The sequence below is a fragment of the Phoca vitulina genome, unplaced genomic scaffold (genome assembly GCF_004348235.1).
Source record: "Phoca vitulina isolate PV1807 unplaced genomic scaffold, GSC_HSeal_1.0 scaffold1, whole genome shotgun sequence".
NCBI classification, from domain to species: domain Eukaryota; kingdom Metazoa; phylum Chordata; class Mammalia; order Carnivora; family Phocidae; genus Phoca; species Phoca vitulina.
In genome coordinates, this window is record NW_022589704.1 from 18,882,343 (window position 1) to 18,906,114 (window position 23,772).

Genomic DNA, 23,772 nt, shown 5'->3' on the forward strand with positions numbered 1-23,772 from the left:
AAAAAAATTAAGGACACTTTACTCATCTTTCATTTCAAAAACAAGTGGAATTTAGGAAGGACAAAAAGTAGTCTCCCCATTTTACAGATGGAGAAATCAGAGCTCTGGGAAGCTTGTTGCAAGGTTTAAGCTTTCTAGTATGTTTCCAGCTGGATCACGACTCTAACTAATGGGTCTGCCAAACATCTCTTTCTGGTAAAATGCACAATGTCCATAAACAGTTGCCCTTCTCAAGCAGCTGGGCTTCCCAAACATTGAAACTACATCAAACATCAAAACTCGTCAGTCAGGCTGAGATCACAAAGCAATCCAATGTACCTCTCTGTTTAATCCTATCCCTCCCTATTTCAGCTCCACTGGCCCTGGCTTGGAAATAGGTGACCACATGTAGCTCATCTGGGATGGAAGAAGCTGGAAGGCAGAAAGAGATAGAATAAATAAGCTCCCAAACAGGATCTTTTGTGAACAGGACACGAGTGCTTGCAACACCACACAGCAGCTGAGAGAGGAGCTGAGCCCCCCAACCTCTTACCCTGGCAGCTCCAAGTAAGGTGAGGTATACCTTTTATGACAAGGGTTTACAAACAGAGGAAGGATGAGCAGAAGGAAGGTAGGAAGGCAAGAAGGCAAGAAAGAAAGAGAGAGAGAGAAAGAAAGAGGAAGGAAGACAGGCAGGAGGGCGGGAGGGAGGGAAAGGAAGGAAGGAAGGAAGGAAGGAAGGAAGGAAGGAAGGAAGGAAGGAAGGAAGGAAGGAAGGAAGGAAGAGGAAAGAAAGAAAGGAAAGGAAAGGAAAGGAAAGGGGAAGAAAGAAAGAAAGAAAGAAAGAAAGAAAGAAAGAAAGAAAGAAAGAAAGAAAGAAAGAAAGAAAGAAAGAAAGAAAAAAAGAAAGAAAAGACTCTCCACCCTAACCCATGGATGGGAATGTGGGCTACGGGTCAGAGAACCATCCACAGCAGGGACTGATGGCATTTATCACCTAGAGAGGAGACAGGCTCTGTCCTCATCACTGTCCTGGGGCCAGTGCACTAAGGCAGGAACCTGCTGGAAGGATTATAGGAGCTCCAGAAAGGAAGAGAGCTCTCAGATAGAAGATGCCTCCCTGACATCCAGGAGACATGTTCTTGAGATTAAAGACACATGATTGGAGAAAGAGCCTTTGATGTAGAAAAGGAAGGAATCTTCTCTGGCACCAACATCAATGACGTTTACTGGTTGAAATCAGTATCTGGGGAAAGGAGGGAGCTTTATACATAAATCTCTTCTAGTTTCTCGTTCTCAAATCAGTTGACTTGCAGCTTATCTCTTTTTTTTAGTCTCCTTAGCTCTTGGTTGAGTTGGTGGCTCGTATGGTAGAAAAAGGAGAGGCTGGCAATAAGGGGGCCACAAAGGCTGGAGGACGGACCACAGGAATCTGAGATCACGTGCTGTGGGTTGGCCTCAGGAGGTGAATGAGCTTCCTGCAGTGTCTGGCAGAGGCAGGCCGGGGGCTGCTGGGCGCCAGTAACTGATTCCCCAAAGAGAGCATGGCTAATCGCTCACTGGCCCCCAGGGACACCAGCACCTGTGGGACAGAGAGCAGATGACAGAACACGACATGGCCCAGCAATTCCCACTCTACAAAAGAAAGAAAAAGAAAACGGGCTCTTGGCGACTCAGTCTAGATTGGGTGGGGAAAGAGAAATGGTGGAGACGGGGCTCATCAAGACCGGAGGTCTACTCCCATTCACTTTGGTTATACACCATGAAATCAAGGCACCAAGGGATCCATGGGCTTGGCCCCAAGAAGGGTTAATACATGCTGTGCTGATACTCAGTCAAAAGCGCGATTCCCAGCCATGGGTCCTAACCAGTGGGCCTTAACCTCGTTACCACCGAGAATCCTTTTCGTTATTCCCCCCCAGGGATTGCCAGAAAATCCTATAATTTCTATCATCGCCACCCTGTCAAAATGTCTGTTCCGCATGCACCATCCAATGCTACCACATCGCACTATAATAATTTGGACGTTTAGCCTTATCATAGGTAGATGTGTGATTTCCATTCGGCTACTTCATACACCGGGCAGAAAAAGCAGGATAAAGCAGTGGTTAAGCTATGGGGCTCAGGACTCAGACCCTTGAGCTCAGAAGTCCAATCCCCCAAACTAGCTTTGTAACTTGGACAAGTTCTTAAAATTCTTAGTGCCTCAGTGTCCTCACCTGCAAAATGAGGACTATAATAGCTTCAACTAAGTAACAAAGGTAAAATGCTTAGCATGCTGCTTGTCACATGGTGAGGGCTGAAAAAAGACAGTTAGCCGCTTCACGGCCCCCAGGATGAAATCCCTCTATGCCTCAACATGGCCTAGTGTGTCCTCACCTCCATCCCACACAGCAAGACAGAAAGCCTGGTCCTTGAGATCCCAGGAACTTCCCACTCATCGGAGCCCTCTCCTGCACTCCTTCCCTTCTCCAGGGTGGGAGATGGGAGATGAGTGCGTCATCTCCCACTTCCGGACAAGGGGATTTATGGGTGTCCCGATTCCTTAAAAGACTACCTCAGAAAGATGTTGTGAAATACAACCCCATCGCCGTGGTCCACGAGTCCCCAGGGGCGTACCTGATGGATGCAGGGCTCCTGTCGGAGGCTCCGGAGGGCAATGAGGGCGGCCTCCTTCACATTTAGCTGGGGGTCTCCACACGCCATCTCTAGGAGCCGCTGGGGTACTTGGCACTGTAACAGCTCTGCCCCCAGCCCCTCAGGCCCCAAGTTGCCCAGAGCCGACGCGGCATTGCGCCGGATGCCAGCCTGAGGGTCTCCAAGCAGCTGGGTCATACCGGGTACGGCAGCAGCCAAGGCAGGCCCCAGGGGACCAGCCTGGTAGGCTGCGTTGCCCACAGCAAAGGTGGCACTGCGCCGCACAGCCGGGTCCTTGTCTCCAAGCCCCACCAGCAGGAGGCTGAGCAGCCCCGCCTGGCTCTGCAGCGCCCCACGCAGGGCCATGCTGTGTTGCAGCAAGTGTCCCAGGAGCCCGTATGTGCGGGCCCGCACAGAATTCTCTGGGTGGCCCAGGAGACTCCGCAGGGGCCGGTAGGATTCATCAGAGCCGGCCAGGAGTTCTTGGATAAAGGACAAGTGGCTGGGAGACAGCACTCGGGCTGTGTGGGCCAGCAGGGAGAGAAGGTCGGAGGTTAGCAGTGGCTGGTCACCCAGGAGGGCAACTGAGAAGAAGGAGATGACAGGTCTAGGGGAGGCAGCCACCGCGGTCACAAACTGGTTGAGAGAGGTGGGATCCGTAAGGGCCAGGCGTGTGAGGAGACTGACAGGCAACTCAACTTGAGGCAGCGGAAGATGGTGACAGCAGACCTGGGGACAGAGGGGCAGGGCAGTAGGCAAAACGGGTTCAGGGAGAGGGAGCACTCACTACAGTGAGGTAGCTCGAAGGAGCCCAAGCTCTGGCAGAGAGAAAAGCCAAGCTATGCTGCGAAATACCACAGAGAACCGGAAGACCTGACCCAAGCCTGCCACGTGAGACCCAGGGTGGAGCCCAGGAGAACAGGTACAAGATCATTCCTTGCTCTGCAAGGACGCGCTCGCTCTGCTTTCAGAGGCCCACTGCTTAGTGCCAAGAATTGCCAGAGAGGTGATTCCTGGCTGAGGAGCTGAGTATCCAGTGCCTAGACTGGGATGTCCTCCCAACGGAGCTCCAACGGATCCAGATGAGGGACTGATGGAGAGAGGGGGGTGCCAACCCCAGCTCCAAACAATGCCTCTGCTCAGGCCTGGATGCTTTCTCCACTCCCAGCCCTTAGATGGAGTCAGACCCTCCACTCTCCCCGGGGCCCAGAAGAGCCTTGGAGCTGTTGGCAAGTGAATTCGAGTACACAGGGTTGGCCATCCTCCTCCCCGACTGTCGCGCCTGAGGAGCTTCCCAAGTACCTGAAGCAGGTGGGCTGCGACTTCTGAGGCCCCAAAGTCAGCCAAGACACCTCCGAGGAGGTCGTCGTCCACATCCAGGGCGAAGGGGAAGCAGAGGAGCTGGCAGACAGACAGCACCACGAGCGGCAGAAACTCAGACCCGTGAGGCCTAAGGAGGGCAGCGTGGAAGGCCCGACTTGGTTTGCTCACCCGCCCTTTACCATTCTCCGCCCCCTTCTCAAATCCCGGCTCCACTTGCCCAACCTCACCCATCCCACTGCTCCCCTCATAGCTCGTGTTCTCAGCGACAGCTCTCCTGACTCCCCCTCCCCACCCCGCCCTGCAGACTCTCTCCTCCAGCTCTGACTCACGCCCGGCCCAGCTGATGCAGGAAGCTGGGGGAAAGCAGATGCTTCAGGGTGGACATGAGGATACTTCCACGCTGCGACAGGTGGCTCAGGCATAACTGGGGCTCCTGGGTGAAGGTGGCCACGGCCAGGCTCAGCAGGGCTGCCACACCTGGAAACACCCAGAATGGAGACCCAGTGGGGCAGGCAAGAGGCCTAGGTGCTCCTGCCTCTCCAGGGCTCCCGGGGCTTCCACTTGCTTAGTCCCTTTCCCACCCAGCGTGGCCCGCGCCATCCTCTTCCCAGGTGGCAATGGTCGCGGCAATCTCCTCCTCTTGAAGAGGGATCAACACTTTGGCCCTACAACGGAGGCCATGCCGATGGAAAGATACCTTGGGGTGAGATCAGCGTCCAGTCTGGCTCTGGGTTTTGTGGCCTAGACAGCGACGGCTCCTCTTCCGGTGGAGACACCACCTCGGGGAGCCTTAGGGCCATGGAGAAGCGGTGCCACAGAATGGTCCACATTTCTGAGCTAACCACGTCCCTTATCAGGCTACCCTTCCCTGGCTGGAGAGGAAATTGAAGGAGGGTGGGTAGGGAGGTCGAAGTCAGGCCTCAAAATGCCTTTTTCCCCCCCCACTCTTATCCCTGACCTCCAAGGAAAGAGAGTCCTAGAAATAATTCCTCTATTTTCCCAAAAACCTGGGATTTCCCTAGTGTCTGAGTTCCTTTCTTCTCACATCTTAACCCATGTGTGTGTCTGCTGGAAACCAGGGAATTATGGCTCTCCTCCCCCACTGAATCCTGATGGAGGCAGCTGTGATTCCCCAGAAAGGGTCCGTGCTGAAGGCAGGTGGGCCCATTCGAAGGGCACCCTAATTTGACTGAAGAGGCGAGTATGGGTTGCTTCTTCATTCCTATTGTCTAGCAGCTCATTAGCCTAGGAGGCACCCATACCTGGGTGAGGAGGTGCAGCAGGAGGATGAGGAGGCCGTCGTAGAATCCACAGCTACCTGGTGGGGTCAGCCGGACCTGTTGCAGAGAGGCAGGGAGCATGCAGGTCCTGTGCATGCAACTCCTGGTCAGGCAGAAAGAGCTCTTCCTCAGCCCAGGGCAGTGGGGAGAGCTCTTCTGGACTTAGGAGTCTTGGTTCCTGACTATTCATTCAATGACTACCTCTGTCCCAAAGACACATAGACTGGTAGGGTAGGAAGATACTTGCTAGACAAGAGGCTGGGGTGGGGGTGGGGGTGGAGACACAGTGGAGAGGGCCTAACTCTACTTTCTGGAGGTAGAACACTGATGAATTAGAAGTTTAAAAGGCAGTCAAGAGAAGGAGGTGGTAGGAAGGGACAGCATTCCAAGTAGAACGCATAGCATAAATAAAGCAGCTCATGAACGATGACTGTGACCTTTGGAAGTGGTAAGTCCTGGTGTAACAAGATTATAGAGCCCAGAGGAAATAGATGAGCTCTGAGGAGAAGGTAAAGGAGTCTGGACTTTATCCCGGAAACAGTGCGAAGCCACTGAGGACTTATGCAACGTCCACACGGGCAAGATTTTTATCTCTTTTATTCACTGCAGTATCCTCAGAGCCCAGAATAGTGTCTGGTACTCAATACACATTTCTGTGCTAAATACTTACTGGTTGAACAAATGACTGGACTTTTAAGAAAGCTCACCCTGGTGGCAGTGAAGAGAATGGACTGGAGAGGAGAGAGTCTAGAAAAGAGATCCTTCAGCAGGCAAGCGCCACAGTGCAAGATCGATGATATGCCCACAAACTAAGGCAGGACCATGATAGTGGCAGGCAGCAAAAGATCTGAGAGATGACAGGAAGGCAGAGCACATGGGGCCTGGGGGAACCATCTAGATGGCGGAATAATGGAGCAGAGGGCACAGTCTATGAGGACTCCCAGGTTTCTGACTGGGGCTCCTGGATGAATGGTAATGCCATCCCTACCACCTCTCTGAAGTTCAACTTCATCTGGAAAAAGCAGGTGAGTATCATTACATTTCATGTGTCTCTCCTTCAAGCATGTTGTGGGATAACAGGTGAAGTGCTTTTAAGTTATAAGGAATTCTGTGTCTGTAAGGATGACAATCATCTGAATATGAAGTCTATCCTTCTTTTTACAGAATGAGAGAAATACAGATTCCAAAGTATCTAAAAAGGAGGAGGGGGGAAGGCCTGGAAAAGGAGAAAGTGGAAAGGAGGCTACACGGTGGACGGGATTCCTGAAGAGTTCTCAGGATGCCAGCCACCTTTTCCACCTCAGTTAAGGAGAATGAGGGGGCCAGGGAGTGCAAACTGCAGGCAGAGGGGAAGAGATGAAGCTTCTGAAAAGACCTAAACAACAGGAGCAGGAGCTGCTGGAGGAGGGGACTAGAGCAGGCAGGGAAATCTCATCCTGGGGTAACTCGGGTCCCCCTCCCTCTCTCCTTCCTTGCCTGCGAGTCTGGGCTCAGAGGGGGCTGTTATCTGGGGGCAGACACAGAGGAAAGGAAAGACCCCTTGGCTCCCTTCCCACCCCTTGGTTTGCCCCAGGCGGGCTGGCGCTTCAGTCTTTTCCCCTGAATGGAGTCCTGGGTCTGGTCAGAGAGGTCTGTGTCCTCCCCGGCCCGCCTCACCTCCGCAGGGGCAGACAGAGCGTGTGAGGCTGCTGCAATCCACTCCACAGGCTGGAGGTCGAAGGTCACCCCTTGCTGACCGAGTTGTCCCAACAGACAGGCTGCTGCACTCTGAGAGGAGTCAGAGGAGAAAGAGTGTCTGAACCTGCACAGCAGGCAGGACAGGCAGAGGGGATTTACGTCTCCGTCCGGCCCCACGGACAGCCTCAGAACCGGCTGCTACTGGGACAGTGACCCCCGTGCTCCCCGAAGGGCCGGATGGCAGGGTGAAAAGGGGAGGAAGAAGAAAGCTGAAAACTCACCACGAGAGAGACGATGTGTGAATGGGTAAAAAGAGTAGCAATCTCATTGCCCAGCTTCTCCATTCTGGAAAAAGGAGATACATCAAAGGGTGCAGCCAGGGAAAAGGAGGCTGGCGAGTGGCCTCCCTCCCCGCTGGACGGCACTCTCCCCAGAGGCTGTACGACCCCCGCCAAGACACAGAGTTGGTGGGAAGCTAGGTCTGCTCTTTGCAGAGAAGACTTCACTCTCTCTATCCCAATCCCTCCTAAAGATAGGCTGCAAGGTGCCATTCCCCCATATTTTATAACAGGGTGAGCTGTGGGGATGGAAGATTCCAGTGGAGAGACCCCCCTTTGTGACCTACCCAGAAGGCAGATCTTGCAGCCGGAGGACAAGAAGGGAGAGGAGGTAGAGTGCTACTTCGGTAGACTCTTCCCAATCCATTACCTTTACCTACAAAGGAAACCCTAGATAGCAGAGCAACTTCTGATTGAGACAGCGGGGCCACCATGATATACCAGCCTGTGTTGCTGGCCTACCTTGCCCTGGACCAACATCAACAGTGACTCCAAGGCCAGGGGCTCGTGCCCTAGAAGATGGCACAGGCGCTCACTGACGTGGCAGCAGGAGTAAAGAACCTGAGGAAAGGGGAAGCAGTCTATCAGTGAGGCTCAGCAGCCCCTGAGCTGAGAAGCAAGCTGGCCTCTCAACAGATCTAGCATCCACCGTGGAGGTAGTAGAGAAGTCCAGGCCACTTCCACCTCTTGCTATAGGACAGTGAGATCGGGCTACTTCTAGGCTCTGGAGGGGACTGGCTGACAGTGGGGTCATCTCAGTGGAATAGATTTAAAAGCAGAAAGGGACCCTCTGGGGTCTTTTGTCTTTCTCAGTGTCTTTCTTTCTCTCTCTCTCAGTCCTGGGGATTGAAAAGAAATCTGGGGCGCCTGGGTGGCTCAGTCGGTGAAGCGTCCGACTCTTGATTTCAGCTCAGGTCATGATCTCAGGGTCATGAGATCCAGCCCCGAGTCCCACACCCAGCGCGGAGCCTGCTGAAGATTCTCCCTCTCCCTCTGTCCCTTCCCCCCCTAAAAAAAAAAAGAAAAGAAAAGAAAAGAAAAGAAATCTGAAGTCCCAAGGGTTTTGGACAGGCAGTACCTTGAGAAGGTGGAGGCACAGGATGGGATGCTGCAAGCCAGAGATAAGGGATGGCCTCAGTTGGTTGCTGTCTTCAGTGAGCTGATTCGCCAAATGCCGAGAGATCTGTAGGAACATACGTGAAGCCTCCATCCCATTCCCATGATTCCCATCCTATTCCTCTATCTCCAACGAATCAGGTTTCTCAACGCCTTGCTAGCCACTCTCCCTCAGATTCACCAGGAACCTCAGACCCCATCCCATCCCTAGTCCTCATGGCCAGTGGAGAACCAAAGGTCATGGCCTAGTTTAGCCCTAGTGTAGGCAGGTACAGAGGAAAGTGTTGCTGGCCAAAAGGGGGCAGGAAATCTAAATCCTGAGCCGTTGAGGAAGCATCACGGGTGGCTTCAGATCAGCCACCCTGCCACATGGGCAGTTTGTCACTGAGCTCTCTAACCAGCTGGCCAAGGGCTCTGGGATCTTGGTGACATCATGTTCTACAAGTGGCCCCGACCCAGGGTAGGAGCATCTGTTGCTGGAAGTACAGAGTAAGGAGAAGTATAAAGGCTTGTTTTTCTGCCTTTCTGAGAAACTGAGGCCAGCTTCCTCATCTCCAGCAACCCGGACGAGAGGAAGCAGACACTGCAGCTCGGACCTGCTCCTTGGCTTCCCAGCAGCTGGGCAGCCCCACCGGAGCAGTGCAGACGGCTGCCAACGCAGAGGACATGGCTCCAGGCAGATCCTCGCTCTGCTCCCGCAGAGGCTGGCTCACTTGGGGGGCTCCTATAGAGAAAGGGCAAAGAACGCAGGGTGTGGTCTGGTTGCTTCTCTCAGCTCCCGGTTCATTCTTTTAGCACATAGCACACAGTTAGTTACTGAGCGCTCACTAAATGCCAGGCATTATTCAAGACAATGGCAGTCGAGGCAGGGGTGGGGGGGGCGCAGAGCCAGAGTTGCTCTGGAGTCAAGCGAACCTCCGCGCCCTACTCTGGTTACCTGGGGGTGTGTGGAAAGGGAGCTGGGGAACTGTCAAGCCGTGGAGCAGCCCGTCCAGCACCGCCCGCTGAGTCGTCAGCAGGCTGGAGTAAAAGGCTTTGGAGACAGACCAGCTGTTCCCATCCATGGCTTCACACAGAACAGTAAAGCACTAAGGGAGACAAGGACGGGGTTGACATGAGGGCAGCAGAAAATTGACGGGGCTTAGGGTAAGGAGCAAGAATCCCCCAGAGAACCTAAGCAAAAGGGAGAAAACCCAGAGGGACCAGCGGTGCCATTAAAAGTGTTCCTTGCACAGAAAATGCATTATAATCACCCTCACGTTTTATTTTTATTTTTTTTAAATCTTTTTTTTTTTTTAAAGATTTTATTTATTTATTTGACAGAGAGAGACAGCGAGAGCAGGAACACAAGCAGGGGGAGTGGGAGAGGGAGAAGCAGGCTTCCCGCTGAGCAGGGAGCCCGATGTGGGACTCGATCCCAGGACCCTGGGATCATGACCTGAGCCGAAGACAGACGCTTAACGACTGAGCCACCCAGGCGCCCCACCCTCACGTTTTAAAGAATGGCAATTTTAGGTGTCAATCCTTCTATTCTCTGATCAGCTGCCTCCTAGATAATGTTCCTCAAAGTGTTATCTATGGACCATGAGTATGAGAATTCCTGGGGATTCCTGGGTCCCTCCCAACCCAGTCCTACTGGTTCAGAATTTTGGGAGGTGGGGTGTTTATTCCAAACTCCCTATGCAGTCGCTGCACAGTGACATATAGGATAAATGCTGGCCAATAACATAAGTTGCTGATGGCCAAAATTTAGGTTAGGCATTGGAAAAGCTTCCTGACTCGAAAGGGTGAGGGATGTTAAAAATAGGCTCTCAGACTAGAAGAGTTTGAATGGACTGCTAGTTGGAAGCAGAAATGCAGTCCAGATCTGTGTCCCCCACTGCCAGTTTGAACAATGACTAGGCAATTGCTTACTTCCTTGCTGATGTTCCTAACTGTCTCCTCTGAGATCAGTCAGAACTCAGCTATCCTCTTGCTCAATCCTCCATTCTCCGGTCCCTCACCTCCACAGTCCAGGGATGAGAACCCACTAGTTTACTGGTCCACAGGACAAATAAGTTTGGGAAATACTAGCCCATCTGCAAGTCTCTTTAAAAAGGAATACTTCAACTTGTGGTTCCCTGAAATAGGCCACAGTGCTTAATGCCTCTAGATCTTTATATATGCTACTCCTTCTGCCTGGACTGTCCTCCCTACTTCCTGCCTCACCCATCTGGCAAACTTCTATGAGTTCTTCAAATCCTAGCAAAGATGATTTCCTTCAAGACTTCTTCTATGACTCTCCAAGTAGCATTAATCATATCTTCTTCAGTGGTGCTTCTGTATTTCATACAAGTTTTATGTAAGTTCTAATGTACTTCTCATGCAATTATCCTTGATCATTTTTCATCTCCCCTACTAGACTATTTCTAGTCCCTTGAAGATGGGGACTTTCTCTTACTCATATGGCACATAGTCGGTAAATGTCTGTTGTATTACCTTGACCTAACCCTGTATAGTTATAAGAAAGGGGAAGGGAGAAACACAGGGAAATACGTCAAAGACAGAAATCTGGACAAGGGCGCAGATTACCATAAGGCTATCCCTCCGCAAGGTCTGCTCAGAGTCTTCTGGTTGGGCCAGCAGTTTCCCCAACAGGTCCAGAAAGAGGTTGGCAGCCTCCTGAAACACCTGTAGGCTGGGGAAAAATAGCCCATCTCTCTAAAAGCCCACATGTGGTAAATGGGTCAGTTCTGGGCAGGTAGGAGAATCTCTGCAAAGGAACATCTCAGAATGCTCCCTCCCCTCTCCCCTACTAAACACACACACAGTCTTCTATACACACCCTCCTAGCCCCTTCTTTGCCATTTTCTCTAGGTTATTCCTATTGTGACCCTTCCATTTAGTGTATGGTGACCCTTAGAACCTGCAAGTCTTGGGGTGAACTTAGAGGGGTCTCAGGGTCCTTAGGAGGATTAGCTAGACCCTCAGTGGTCAGTCAGCTGATCCCTAACCTGTCGGCTTCTCCTTACTTAGCCTCTTCCTAACAGAGAGGGGAAGAAATGGGGGTAGAAATTGAAGCCAAAGTGGCCAACGGACCAAAGCTGGCTCTCATCCCACCTGTCACCTGTCTGGCTCCTCTCCAGATTGAAGGTACAGGCAAAGTAGGCCTGGATCACAGCCATCAGGTCCCGTGAGAAGGTCCCATACCAACATTGCTGCCAGGCAAGAGGACAGAGAGTAAGGGCAATGGAGAGGATGGAGACGAAGAAGAGAAAAAGCAGTAAAAAAAAAAAAAAAAAAAAGGTGTCCAATATCCAGGCAGGTTGACCAAACAGGAAGGGGCAGAGGGAAGAGAGCGTCCGGACAGAAAGGGGAAATCTAGAGGTCACAAAGTGGTGGCCAGTGGGCAATAAGCAGCCTGAAAATGTGTCCTGTGTGGCCGGAATAGGATTTAGGAGTTTAGGAGGCTCTGTTTTTCAAAATAGCTTAAATTCTTCTCTAAACTCCTTAAAAACACTCAAGGTTAGTACTCATGAGCAGAATGCAGCTTTCAGCTGCCTGAGCTGAGGCCCCATTAAACGTTTCAGTATTCTGTCCTCTCAGCTCGGCCACAGCAGAACACAGTAGGGGGAGGGAGGGACTCAGCCTCAGACACACTGAGCCTCAATCCTAGCTCCTCCACTCATCGTCCCTGAGACCATTTACAAGTTAGTGCCTGTGTATAAGTTGGTGAATCTCTGAATTTCAGTACTCTGTTCTATAAAATCAGGGCAACGAAAGCCTAGGATTTAACATTCCAAAACACAGCGCTCTAAAGATTGGGAAACTGTGCATACAAATTTGGATTTCTAGCTTCTCTTAGAAAACTGGAAGATCTGGTAACACTGGGCCCATGTTCTTATGGGCAGCAGTGAGCTGGAACTGAGGGGATGTCACATTCAGCTTGGGCACAAGCTCTCCAGTTTATCATACTCCCCACTACTCATATGATCACACAGACTCTACTTCCCCGCCTGACAGGATCTGTCTGGCCTCAGAGGGCAGCAGAGTTTGCAACTCATGATCTACTAACTAGACAGGAGGAAAGAAAAGAAAATGCGGGGGGCTGAATAGAAATCCAAGGTGAAGAAATTGAAGAAGAGGAAATTTGAAGAAGAGAGATCCAAGGTGAAGAAACTCCTATATGTCTTCCGAGGTTCCCAGGCTCCCTGCGTAGGGCTTACCTGCTGGATACTGTTGCATTCCTGGCTGTGTCTGAGCAGGCTGAGCAGGAGCCCGGGGAGCCCCGCCTCGCGGCAGAAGGAGTACAAGGGAATGGAGTCACTGCAGCTAGACAGAAGACTGCTCAGGACTCGGAGTGCCGGAAGGATACGGGATGCACCCTCCAGCATGCCTTTCAGGATCTGGGTGATGTGAGGGAAACACATAGTAATCGATATTATCAGAGGGAAAAGGAGGGTGACAAATACCAGTCCCCAAGGAGCTGGCAAAGCAGACCAAATGTTCTCACTCCTTTCTTTGGGACTCTAAAACCCAGGGAAGGAGAACAGAGAAAAAGGGAAAGAGAGCCAGGGAAGTGACCAAGGGAAAGGGGACCTCCCCTCAGTCTCTGTGGGACCCAGTGTCATTCCTATCTGCTCGCTCCCTTCCCCAGCCCTTCGCCTTAAACACACACACACAGGCACACACGCATGCACACACACACATGCACATACTTCCAAAGATTAAAACAACAGACACAAAACAATGTCATTCAACTCCAAACAGATAAAACGAATTATCTAACTCTAGATCAAGACTTGACTAACTATGACCCACAGGCCAAATCCAGTCCGTCACTTATTTATATATAACCTGCAAGATAAGGGCACTATGATACTTTTAAAGGGTTATTCTTTAAAAAGTCACTCTTCAAAAAAGAATAACATTTACGTCAAGTGCTTTATAATATGTCATCCTCTGTTTCTAAATCTTTTCACTTATTTGTTCATTTACTCTTTACAATCACAGTGCACAGTAAACAATTATCCATTTTACAGATGAGAAGACTAATGCCTCTACATAGGTTAGGTAAGGAGTCAATTACCACACAGCTGAAGGGTAGTTCAGCTGGAATTCCAACTCCGCAAGACTTACCCTGGAGGCAGAGCCTTTCGCCTGCCTCCCTACTGAAGTTACCACCCACTACAAGGACAGCATGGAAGGCCCAGAAGGGAGGTGCAAAGTGCCAAGACAATTCAATGGGGAAAGGAGAGTCTTGGACCAAGGGTGCTGGGACGACTCTATAGCCACATGCAAAAAGATGAACTTAGATCCCTACCTCACATTATATATAAAAAGTAACTCAAAAAATGGGCCAGAGACCTAAATGCTACAGCTCCAACTAAAAAACTTTTAGAAAACACATAGGAGAAAATCTTCCAGACTTTGGGTCTGGAAAAGATTTCTTCCATATAACCCAAAAGCATAAACCACAAAAGAAAAAAAATGGTAATTGGACATCATCAAAATTCAAAACCTTTGTGCTTCAAAAAACACCCTTATAAAAATAAAAGAACAAACCATAGACTGAGAGAAAATATTTGCAAACCACATATCTGATAAAGGTCTCCTATCCAGAATATACAAAGGACTCTTACAACTCAAGGGGACAAACAACCCAACTTAGAAACAAGCAAAAGAACCGAATAGATATTTCACCAAAGAAGATATACAAAGGGCTAATAAGCACATGAAAAGATGCTCCACATTAGTTATTAGCAAAATGCAAATTAAAATGACAATAACACACGATTTCACATTCACTAGAATGGGCTGTGATAAAAACAGACAATACATGCTGGCAAGAATGTGGAGAAACGGAGACCCTCACACAGTGCTGATGGGAATGCAAAATGAGGCAGCCACTTTGGAAAACAGTTTATCAGCTTCTTAAAATGGTAAATATAAATTACCATGCAACCCAGCAATTCCTAGATATCCAAGGGAGAAAAAAGAAAACGTATGTCCACACAAAGACTTCCATGTGAATGTTCATGGAGACATTATTCATAAAAGCCAAAAAGTTGAAACAATTCAAATGTCCATCAGCTGGTGAATAAACAACACTAATTATGAATGCCAATTAAGCGAACTGTTATCCTTTAAAAAAGAATCTCGTTCTTCTCATTAGTATACCTGTATCAGAAGCTCTTATACACTTATTATATCTATATTTTTAATTTCATCAACAAATTTTTTTTATTTAAATTCAATTAGCCAACATATATTCATCATTAATTTCAGATGTGGTGTTCAGTAATTTATCAGTTGCGTATAACACCCAGTGCTGATCACATCATCATCAATAAAAATTATGTGGAAAAGTGCTTTCTCTCATTCCAGAAGTACTTAATAACATCCTCCATTTTTGCCTCTTGCTCTTCAATGCCCAAAACGTTTACCATCCAAGTTTGCCAACCCCTGCTCTAAATGAATGCTTTTCCCTTCAAAAAGAGAAAATCCAGGCCTGTTTTGGGTTTTTTTTTTTTTTTAAGATTTATTTACTTATGGGGGCACCTGGGTGGCTCAGTCGGTTGGGCATCTGCCTTTGGCTCAGGTCATAATCCCAGGGTCCTGGGATCGAGCCCTGTATTGGGCTCCCTGCTCAGCAGGAAGCCTGCTTCTCCCTCTGCCTGCCCCCCCCCACTCATGTTCTCTCTCTCTTTCAAATAAATAAATAAAATCTTTATAAAAAAATATGTATTTATTTATTAGAGAGAAAGAGAGAGCGTGCATGCTCAGGAGGTGGAGGAGCAGAGGGAGAGGGAGAGAAGAAACTCAAGCAGACTCCCCACTGAGTGTGGAACCAGAGGCGGGACTGGGTCTCTCAACCCTGAGATCATGACCTGAGCCGAAATCAAGAGCCAGACACTTAACTGACTGAGCCATCCAGGCGCCCCCTTTATTTAAAGATTGATTTATTTAATTTAGAGAGCCGAGACCTGTTCTTTCTGTGTTACTAAAGGAGGCTAGCAAATCTTGAATTAAATAGATGAATTGAAAAAGAACTGAAAAGGGACAAACTTTCTTTTTCTCCTCAAGTTTTTTAACGCCTCATCTGTGATTACAATAGTCCAAAATCCCATTGCGTGTGCCCGTTACCTGCCCCCCGGCCTCATGCAGCTGGCCCTGGATGCGCTGGCAGAAGTCAGGATTGCACAGCAGAGTGAGAGGGGCCTTCAGTTGGATGGGCACAGGCTCAGCGGTCTCTAGCAGGTGCTGCCACTCATCGTCGCTGTCTGGCTCCTGAGGTATAGGGGAGTGAAAGAGGTCAGGAGCGTGTCGGGTTTAAGGGTAGTAGCGTCCAACCTGGGGAATCATGGAGCAAACGCAAGAACCAGTGAATTCTTCAGCACAGATATATATGTTTCAACAACCAGTTTACAAAGGCAGAGTTGGCCATGCGTGAGGGGTCTTGAAAAGTCTCTCGGAGAATACTGGCACGTGTTCATAAAGAGATACCTACAATTAGGTCTACTGCAGCATGGTTTATAATAAAAAAAAAAATTGGAAGTGTCATAAAGCCAATCAGTAAGGGAATAATAAATCACGGCACATCCATCTTAGGAAATATTATGAAGTTATTAAAAAGACTATAGAACTGGGGATGCACCACCTATGCGGTATTCCCACCAAAACTGCATACATGAATCTCATCATGAGGAAGTATGAATTTGAGGAACATTCTACAAAATAACTGGCCTTTGTACCTCAAAACTGTCAGTCATGAAAAACAAAAAAAGACTAGGAACGATTCCAGATTAGAGGAGACTAATGAAGTATAACAACTAAACACAATGCCTAACACCAGATTGGAGCATGGGCTGGGAAAATTTTTTTTCCCCCTATAAAGAACATTATTGGACCAACTGGCAAACTTTGAATATGGATCGTCGATGAAGTAACGGAATCGTATCAGTATCAAATTTCTGACTTCCGTAACTGTACTAGAGTGGTGGAGGTTAATGGTCTTGTTCTTCAGCAATAGGCACTATTTAGGGATAAAGGGACAGATTGCATCTTACGCTACAACAACTCAAGAAAGAGGATTTACCCATATGCAGATATCTAGGGAGAGAGAATCAGAAAGCAAATGTGGCAGAATTTTAACAGTTGGTGGATCTGTGTGAAGGGTATACAGGAATTCTTTGTGGCATCCTCACAACTACTCTCTAAGTTTGAAACTATTTCAAAATAAAAAGTTAAAACCCCCCAAAAATGACATGTTCAGATGTAGAAGGATCTCCGAAACAGATCCTATGGTAAGTGAGGCACGATGTAAAACAGTACATGCAGTGTGAACTCAGTAACCAAAAACAGCCAAACTATAGATTTCTGCGTGTGCATATACATATCTAAAAATTCAGCAAGTTTGGAAGAAGAAAGACAAACTAATAACAGCAGACACCACTGGGATTGGGGTAAGGCTCAAGAGGGACTTTCATTCTTACCCGTATGTTCCAATTTTTTTATAATTACCTGTTCAGATGCTATGCAATTAAAATCTACAAACTGATAATAAGAAATCAATTTTTAACATAAGGGGAGCTCATACTTGGGATAGCTAGGAATCAATGTTCTAGAAAAACATCTGCCCAGACCCAACATCCCATGGCAGGGTCAAGGCCAAGTGGAGCCTCTAGGGCTTACCTCATTTTCTAGGTCCACTGCATCAATGCTCCGCTGGCCCACCACCTCTGGCCTCAGCTCTGGGAGAACTTGTTCAGAATCCTGAGTGATCTGGTTTTCCCTGCCAGAGGAACAGGGAGTAGGAGGCTCCTACTGACCTGTGAGGTTCAGAGTTCATTAACATGTCCCTCGCTCTAGGTCCAAGATAAGAATGAAGAACAAGCCATACAGGATTGGATAGGGGAGAGCTTTCTTCTAGGATATGGCCAGGACAGGATGTTGACCACTCCACACGTATCCTTGACTGCCCTTCCACTTTGGATCTTACTGTCAAGTCTACCTTGGCAGTTTTCACCTGTAGCTCTCAACTCAAATAATCTTCCCTTTTGCATGGAAACAATTCTTTCCTTCTCAGTCAATGTGCAACTGAGGCATAGAGAAAGGAAAATTCCCACGATTCCTGATGAATTAGGAAAATAGCCAGAATCAGAATTCAAGAACCCAGGACTCGGACTCCCAGGGCCCTGTCCCCATGAGGCGGTGGCTAGTGACAGGCACCATGTTGTATTTGCTTTGGCAAAAGCCAAAGATCTGCAAGATACTTCACCCTATAAATTCCTGGCTACCCCCTCCTCACCGAGGTGCAGGGGGGGCCTCTCCAGCCCCCAACTCAGCCCAGCTGCTCTTCATTTCTGAGGCCAAGATTCCAGCCAAGAGGCCTGGTTCCTGAGGAGTGGCTCTTAGTCTAGGCAGAGGGGCTGTGCCAGAAGCCATCTTGCTGGTCCTATCCTCTTGCTCAAGGGCAGGTCCTGTGTTCTGGTGTTTCTGTGGGCAGTGGGCAGGAGACACTGAATCAAAACTATTTGGTTGCCTTAGGGCAGTATGAATCCTATTCATGGCCCTTCATCAACCTTCCTTCTCCAACCTCCCCAGTCGCTAACCTGGTCATGTCCCCTATCCCCTCTGTCCTACATACCTTCTGCTTGGCCTCCTCAGCCATGCGCTTACAGGCCTGTCTCAAGATGCGAGATCGATTGCCCTTGGGGGCCAGCTGATGCACCTGTTGGTCCTTTAGGACCTGAAGTTCTGGGGGTAGGCGACTGGTGAATGGAGTGCCCAAATCTGGGCCTCCTGGTTCAGTTATTACTGTAGGGAAGGAAGAGGGAGAATGCGTGATCATGCTACAGCTGCGCCACCATCTCCACTTGGCCAGAGACAACGACAGTGTCCTCAGGCTTCTGTGGAAGGAGACCATCTTGACAACGTGACAAAGAGGGAGTGGGGTGGCAAGGGAAGTGGCAAAGGTTAGGCAAAGGGCGAGGAAGAAAGTTCGAGCTGGTAAGGTAAAGCAGATGCGCTGTATCCAGACACTGGGGAAGGGGGCAGATTGGGAAGAGCCCAGGGAAGTGCGAAAGCCCTGGGGACCATAAGCACTCACTGGTGACACGGCCAGCTATAAAGGGGTGATGTAAGAGGTCTGGCCAGGACAGACGCTGCCTGGGGTCCTTGGTGAGCAGTCCCTGCAGGAAGCTCTGTGGAGAGAAAAAAATACCCCATGGGTCTTCGCTTTCCTACAGACTCTCTTTAACTCACCAGCAGAAGCAGGAAACCAAGACTCCTGAGCCCATTCCTTCAGCAAACTAGATGGTCTTAACCACATCCTCTCTAATCCTATCCTCAGGCCTCGTTTCCCTGGCTCCAGGAACAGATTTTACTCCCTCCCCTCCTGGAGAGCTCCACATCCTGTCCAGAGACATTCTGTCACCTTCACAATCATCTTCAGAAAGCAAACATTCAAAGGGGTCCAAATGGCTCACTGTGCCTTCCCTCTGATTGCGGGTTTGTTTGCAGCTTGGTAGGAACAGATGCACACTCACACACAAGTCATTGCACAAAGACAGGTTTGGGAGCACGCAAAAACAGAAATCTTTCAGCAAGTCTTCAGATGGTAGTGGGAAAGGGAAACTGCCTCTGAAAAGGGTACATCTGTTATGAGGTATCCTTGGGAAAATCCTCGGTTGGGCCTAAAATAGGAATAGAAGGTACTGGTAGATGATGACCACTGTTCTAAAACAAAGTGCCATCTGTGGCTCTTGCTGAATGAAGATGCCTGCATGTCTGCTCTAAGGGAGAATGGAATATCCTATGCCTATCACCCACTCAAGTTTCTTTTGTTTAGATTCTTTTTGATAATTACTGAGCTTTCCCAACTAAATAGGTTGGGGAGAAACTTGTCCCTTTTCATCTTAGAGCAAGGGAAAGTTATAATGAGACTGCACTCTGGGAAAAGGTTGCATTTAAATTCCATTGAGGGTCCAAATTTTGCCCTAGATAAGAAATAAAAAGGGTCAACTCTTTTTCCTCCCTCCCTCCAACCCTCCCTCCCCCACTGAGACTTAGGTGCAATCAATAGGCACCACCTCTGTCACCTGTCCCTAATCGCTGAGCTGGCCCCACTTGCTCTGGCCATTGGAGTGTCTTAAGATTCTTTCTTTCAGGAAGACTGAAAAGTTCTGTGGGCAAATCTAGATATCATCTGGACCTTGCATCTGATAGGAAATAAGTGGAATAGAGTGTGTGTAAAAGGACAGCATCTGTCCCTGGTGGCTTGAAATTACCTTTTCGTTGTGATAAAGAATAACCTGCCCCAAGGAAGGGCTGCTAGTCCCAGGTTTGGCGGACCTTAGAACAGCCGCCCAGAACCAGCCCCTGCAGTAGAAAAGCAAGGCAGTTGGGCCCAACTCCTGCATTCATTCAGTAACAGCAAAATCTTGCCCCAGATTTTGGAAAAGGGAACAGGGGCAGAGAAAGACAGGTTTCAGATGCAAAGTAATCTCCCTTTCTATGTTCATTACCTTGAAGCAAGGACTAATGGTGGTCGGCCAGCGCACAGGGTCCTTGAGAATGAGGCTGACCAGCTGAAAGATGCTCGTAGTGTAGAAGGGAGGGGTGCCTACAGCCAGCTCATACAGTATGCAGCCCACAGACCAGAGGTCTGCGGTGTGGTCGTATGGACGCTCTTCCACCAGCTCTGGAGACATATAGAGTGGTGTGCCTTTGATGGACGTCAGCACCATCGTGTTGGTGCTCATCGCCCGGGCAAATCTGCAGGAGATGATGGAATGGAAATGGGAAGAGAGACCGTAATCAATACAAACTAGGCCTGGTGACTACTACCTATCATTGTGTGAGCTATCCCAAACCCACACAGAGAGCACCTTCCTAAAGACCCAACAGGAATCCCAGTCTCCAGCTCGGCTTCTAAAATGAGGCCTAGGTAAGTCAAGCATATGGTCTGAGACTCCCTGCAGAACGAGAAGCAGAGACGGAAGGTCAGTCTCCTCACCCAAAGTCACAGAGCTTGATGCCACCACCCTTAGCAAGAAGGATGTTCTGAGGTTTCATGTCTCGGTGGAGGATGCGGTGGGAATGCAGATAGTACAGAGCGGACACCAACTGGGCAGCAATGGCTTGAACCTAGGGGTCAAACGGGTGGGAGAAAGAAAGGAGAGGTCAGAGGAAGGAGCCCACTGACAAGCCCAAAGATACTTCCCGAAATTACCGATGTGATCTCTTCTTTTTCTTTTTTCCAGAGCTTCCCATGACATCTTCCTTAGTTCTTGCCCCCCCATTCATTCATTCTTTCATTTGGTCATTCATTCATTGAAGAAAAATGACCATGGATGAGCAAATCATCCCATGCCTCTCAGATGTGTCATTTATAAGCTGATGATAAGAATACCACCTCCCTTATAGGGTTACTGCAAGGATGAAGTAAGTTACAGCATGCCATGCTCAGAACGGTGCCTGGCACTTAGTAAACCTTCAATATACATTAGCTGTTATTAAGTAAGACAAAGTCCTCTTTCTCAAGAGAAGTGGCCAAACGAATAAGATACACAAAATGAGCAAGATGATAACTTACAAATAATAATGCTCAGAAGGAGATGGCATGCTGCAACAGGAAATCCTGAGGGGGGGGGCTCTACTTGCTAGGGTACAGAGAAATCTCTAGAACAAGTGTAGCTGCAGAATGTGTTTGACCAAATCCCACTGCTAACCACTAGATCTTGGTGGTGAATCCTGCCTTAACCACAACCCTTATCCCTTCCTGCCCCCTCTGGTACCACACACTAAAGGTGCCTAGTGACAGCAGCAGCATTAGTAATTGGGCGCCTGGGTGGCTCAGCCAGTTAAGCATCTGCCTTCGGCTCAGGTCATGATCCCGGGGTCCTAGATTGAGGCCTGCATTGGGCTCCCTGCTCAGTGGGGAGCCTGCTTCTCCCTCTCTCTCTGCCTGCCACTCCCCCTGCTCATGCTCTCTCTGTCAAATGAATAAATAAAATCTTTAAAAATAATAATAATAGCTAACTATGTTGAATACTGCGTGTCAGGCACCCTTTTAAACACTTTACATGAATTAATTCACTAATCTTCACAACAGCCTCATGCGACAGACATTATAATTACATCCATTTCTAAATCAGGAAGCTGAGCACCAAGAGGTTAAAGTAACTTGCCCCCGAAGATCCAGCTAGAAAGTGACAGGGTCAACCTTTGTACTCCAAGATTCTGGCTCCAGTGTTCACATACTTTCCTGTCACACCACATTGTCTCCACATACACCCAGACTTTTGTATTTTCCTTGGGAGTTTTCAAAATGGTGACTCTCAGTGCCCTCAGCTTTCCCTACCAGTCCTTAAACTGAAAAGAGGTCAGGGGAGGGGAGAAGTTTGCGCCAGGAAACATACCTGGTCTTCGGGAAGTTTTCCGTCATCTTCCAAGATCTGAAAGAGCTCTCCCTCAGCATAGTCTGTCACCACCACCACCTGCAGGGAGAGGTCAATGGTCCTGATGGCTCCAGATTTATGCATTCTGAGATCGGGAAATTTCCGGGACCCTTCTTCTTGGGGAAGCGTGACCCAAACCCGAAGTGCACCTCTTTGTCAGTTTCAAAGCTGTCAAGCATATGCACAATGTTGGGATGCCGCAGACCCCGCATGATTTCAATCTCTCGTTGCAGATTCCTCAGCTCCTTCTCTGAGCGTCCCAATTTTGGAATGAACTTCAGGGCCACCACCTGTCAGTGGTAAGATGAAGAAGAGTCAAGGCCTAACTACACTATTGAAACATTCACCTCAGAGCTCCAGAACTCAGGCTTTAGATTGTTGGAGCAAATTCTCCTACTCCCCTTTCCCACAGTACCCTGGCCTTATCCAGGCCTCCTCCACCCTTGCCCTAGGAGAAAACAGCCTCTGCCAGACAGATCCCTTTGGTGGATTCTGGGAGAGGTGTTCTGATCTGGGTAACAAACTCTGGGTAAAGATTTAAGAGATTCAGGGGAAAGAGAAGGAAGAAAAAAAATGAAGAATTGAGTTCAGGTGGTTTATCTCTTCCAGCATGGTATAATAGAGGAGAATAACAATAAATATAAAATTTATTTATTGTTTACTAGGTGCCAGACACTGTACTCGTATAGTAATTCAGCGTGAATCACATTTAATCCTCAAACCCCATCAATCAGATACTGTTCATAATTATCCTCATTCTAGAAATGAGGAAAGAGACATTGAGAGGTTAAGTAACTTGTCCATAGTTCGAAGGCTACAAAATGGTGGACCTAGGATCTGAACCCAAGTAATCCAATATTAGGGCTCATACTCCGTAAGAGGAATGAGGGAGTCAGTGCCTCAGGAATACAGGTCGGTATTCTGGTCCCATTTTCCACCGTAGTTGGAGGTACAGAATCCCACCCAAGAGATACCCCTCTTTGTTCACCACCTGAGCACTGTATTTTCTTCGACCTTTGTACACCCTCCCAAAAGAGCCTTCTCCAATCATCTCCAACACGTGGTACTTCTCCATGACAGAGGTTTCAGGATCCCTCAGAAGGAAGGAGGTAGAGATGGTGGTGAAGGGCTACAGCTCCAGGGACAGTTCCATACATCTAGGAGGCCTGGTTCGGGCATGGAAGGAAGGTTAATGTTAGCCACCTTGCCTTTTCCTTTTTCATAATAATCCAGGCGTCAAAAACATCGTAGGGCGAAGTGGATGGAAAAATGAGATCTTGGAGCAAAGAGAGCGCCTCCTGCCGTTCTCCCTCCTTTTCAGCCACCTCCTGTCCCCCAACCCAACCTCGTTCCCACCGGACCCCGTGTCCCCCTTCCCCCTCCACGCAGCCCCGTCCACCCGCCCCCTCCCCCTCTCTTTCTCCCTCTCCTTCTACCCAGACTCGCCCCTCGGCCCCGCCCCCTTCACCCAGACTCGCCCCTCCACCCCGCCCCCCTCCGGCCAGCCTTGCCCACCCGACCCCGCCCCCTCCATCAGCCTCGCCCACCCGACCCCGCCCCTTCCAGCCTCTCCCAAGTTCCTGCCACCGCCAACCTCCTCAGAACCGCCTCCCACGCCCCCTGCCCGCGCGCTTCGCAGACCGGAGCCCCTCTCTCACCCCCAGCCTAGGAGTTTCAAGCTCCTTAGGCTGAGGGACGTCCGCCCTGGCCTTCAGCCCCGTCACTTCCGGCTGCCTGCAGACTTTGCCTGACTTATAATTCTTCTCCACCCCCACTGCCTGTCTCTTTAGACTCCCATTGTTACCAGCTGTACTCGTTGGAACTGGTCAGAGAGGTTCAGAGGACGAAGGCGTTCAGAGGTGTTGGGAGAGACGGCGGACCGCCCATAGGCACTTCCTAGGGCACTTCCGAACCGTCTCTTGGGCATCAGGACCCACTAAGGACCTGGAGTCTACGGTTGCCTAGAAACGGCCGCTAGCC

General features: G+C 49.3%; 1 protein-coding gene across 5 annotated transcripts; it reads right to left on the reverse strand.

Moving 5' to 3' along the window:
• Positions 1 to 934: 934 nt before the first annotated feature.
• Positions 935 to 23,757, reverse strand: STK36 (serine/threonine kinase 36). Of its 5 annotated transcripts, none has more exons than XM_032402106.1 (27): positions 23,597 to 23,757; positions 22,784 to 22,958; positions 21,942 to 22,082; positions 21,754 to 21,831; positions 20,349 to 20,479; positions 19,858 to 20,107; positions 18,441 to 18,534; positions 17,979 to 18,148; positions 17,640 to 17,827; positions 17,024 to 17,123; positions 15,476 to 15,619; positions 12,556 to 12,735; positions 11,450 to 11,547; positions 10,922 to 11,027; positions 9,288 to 9,438; positions 8,947 to 9,074; positions 8,313 to 8,417; positions 7,697 to 7,795; positions 7,522 to 7,610; positions 7,178 to 7,241; positions 6,876 to 6,986; positions 5,202 to 5,276; positions 4,637 to 4,811; positions 4,269 to 4,416; positions 3,919 to 4,066; positions 2,599 to 3,345; positions 935 to 1,561 (listed from the first exon to the last, which is right to left on the reverse strand). In XM_032402106.1, exons 2-27 carry the CDS (start codon positions 22,865 to 22,867, stop codon positions 1,418 to 1,420), a joined length of 3,948 nt encoding a protein of 1,315 aa, XP_032257997.1. In that variant the 5' UTR covers positions 22,868 to 22,958; positions 23,597 to 23,757; the 3' UTR covers positions 935 to 1,417. The 5 variants fall into 5 exon arrangements, with proteins under 5 accessions (XP_032257997.1, XP_032258018.1, XP_032257988.1 ...); XM_032402127.1 differs by lacking the exon at positions 23,597 to 23,757 and adding an exon at positions 23,451 to 23,551 and having other exon boundaries at positions 22,807 to 22,958; XM_032402097.1 differs by lacking the exon at positions 23,597 to 23,757 and adding an exon at positions 23,451 to 23,551.
• Between the last annotated feature and the right edge of the window lie 15 nt (positions 23,758 to 23,772).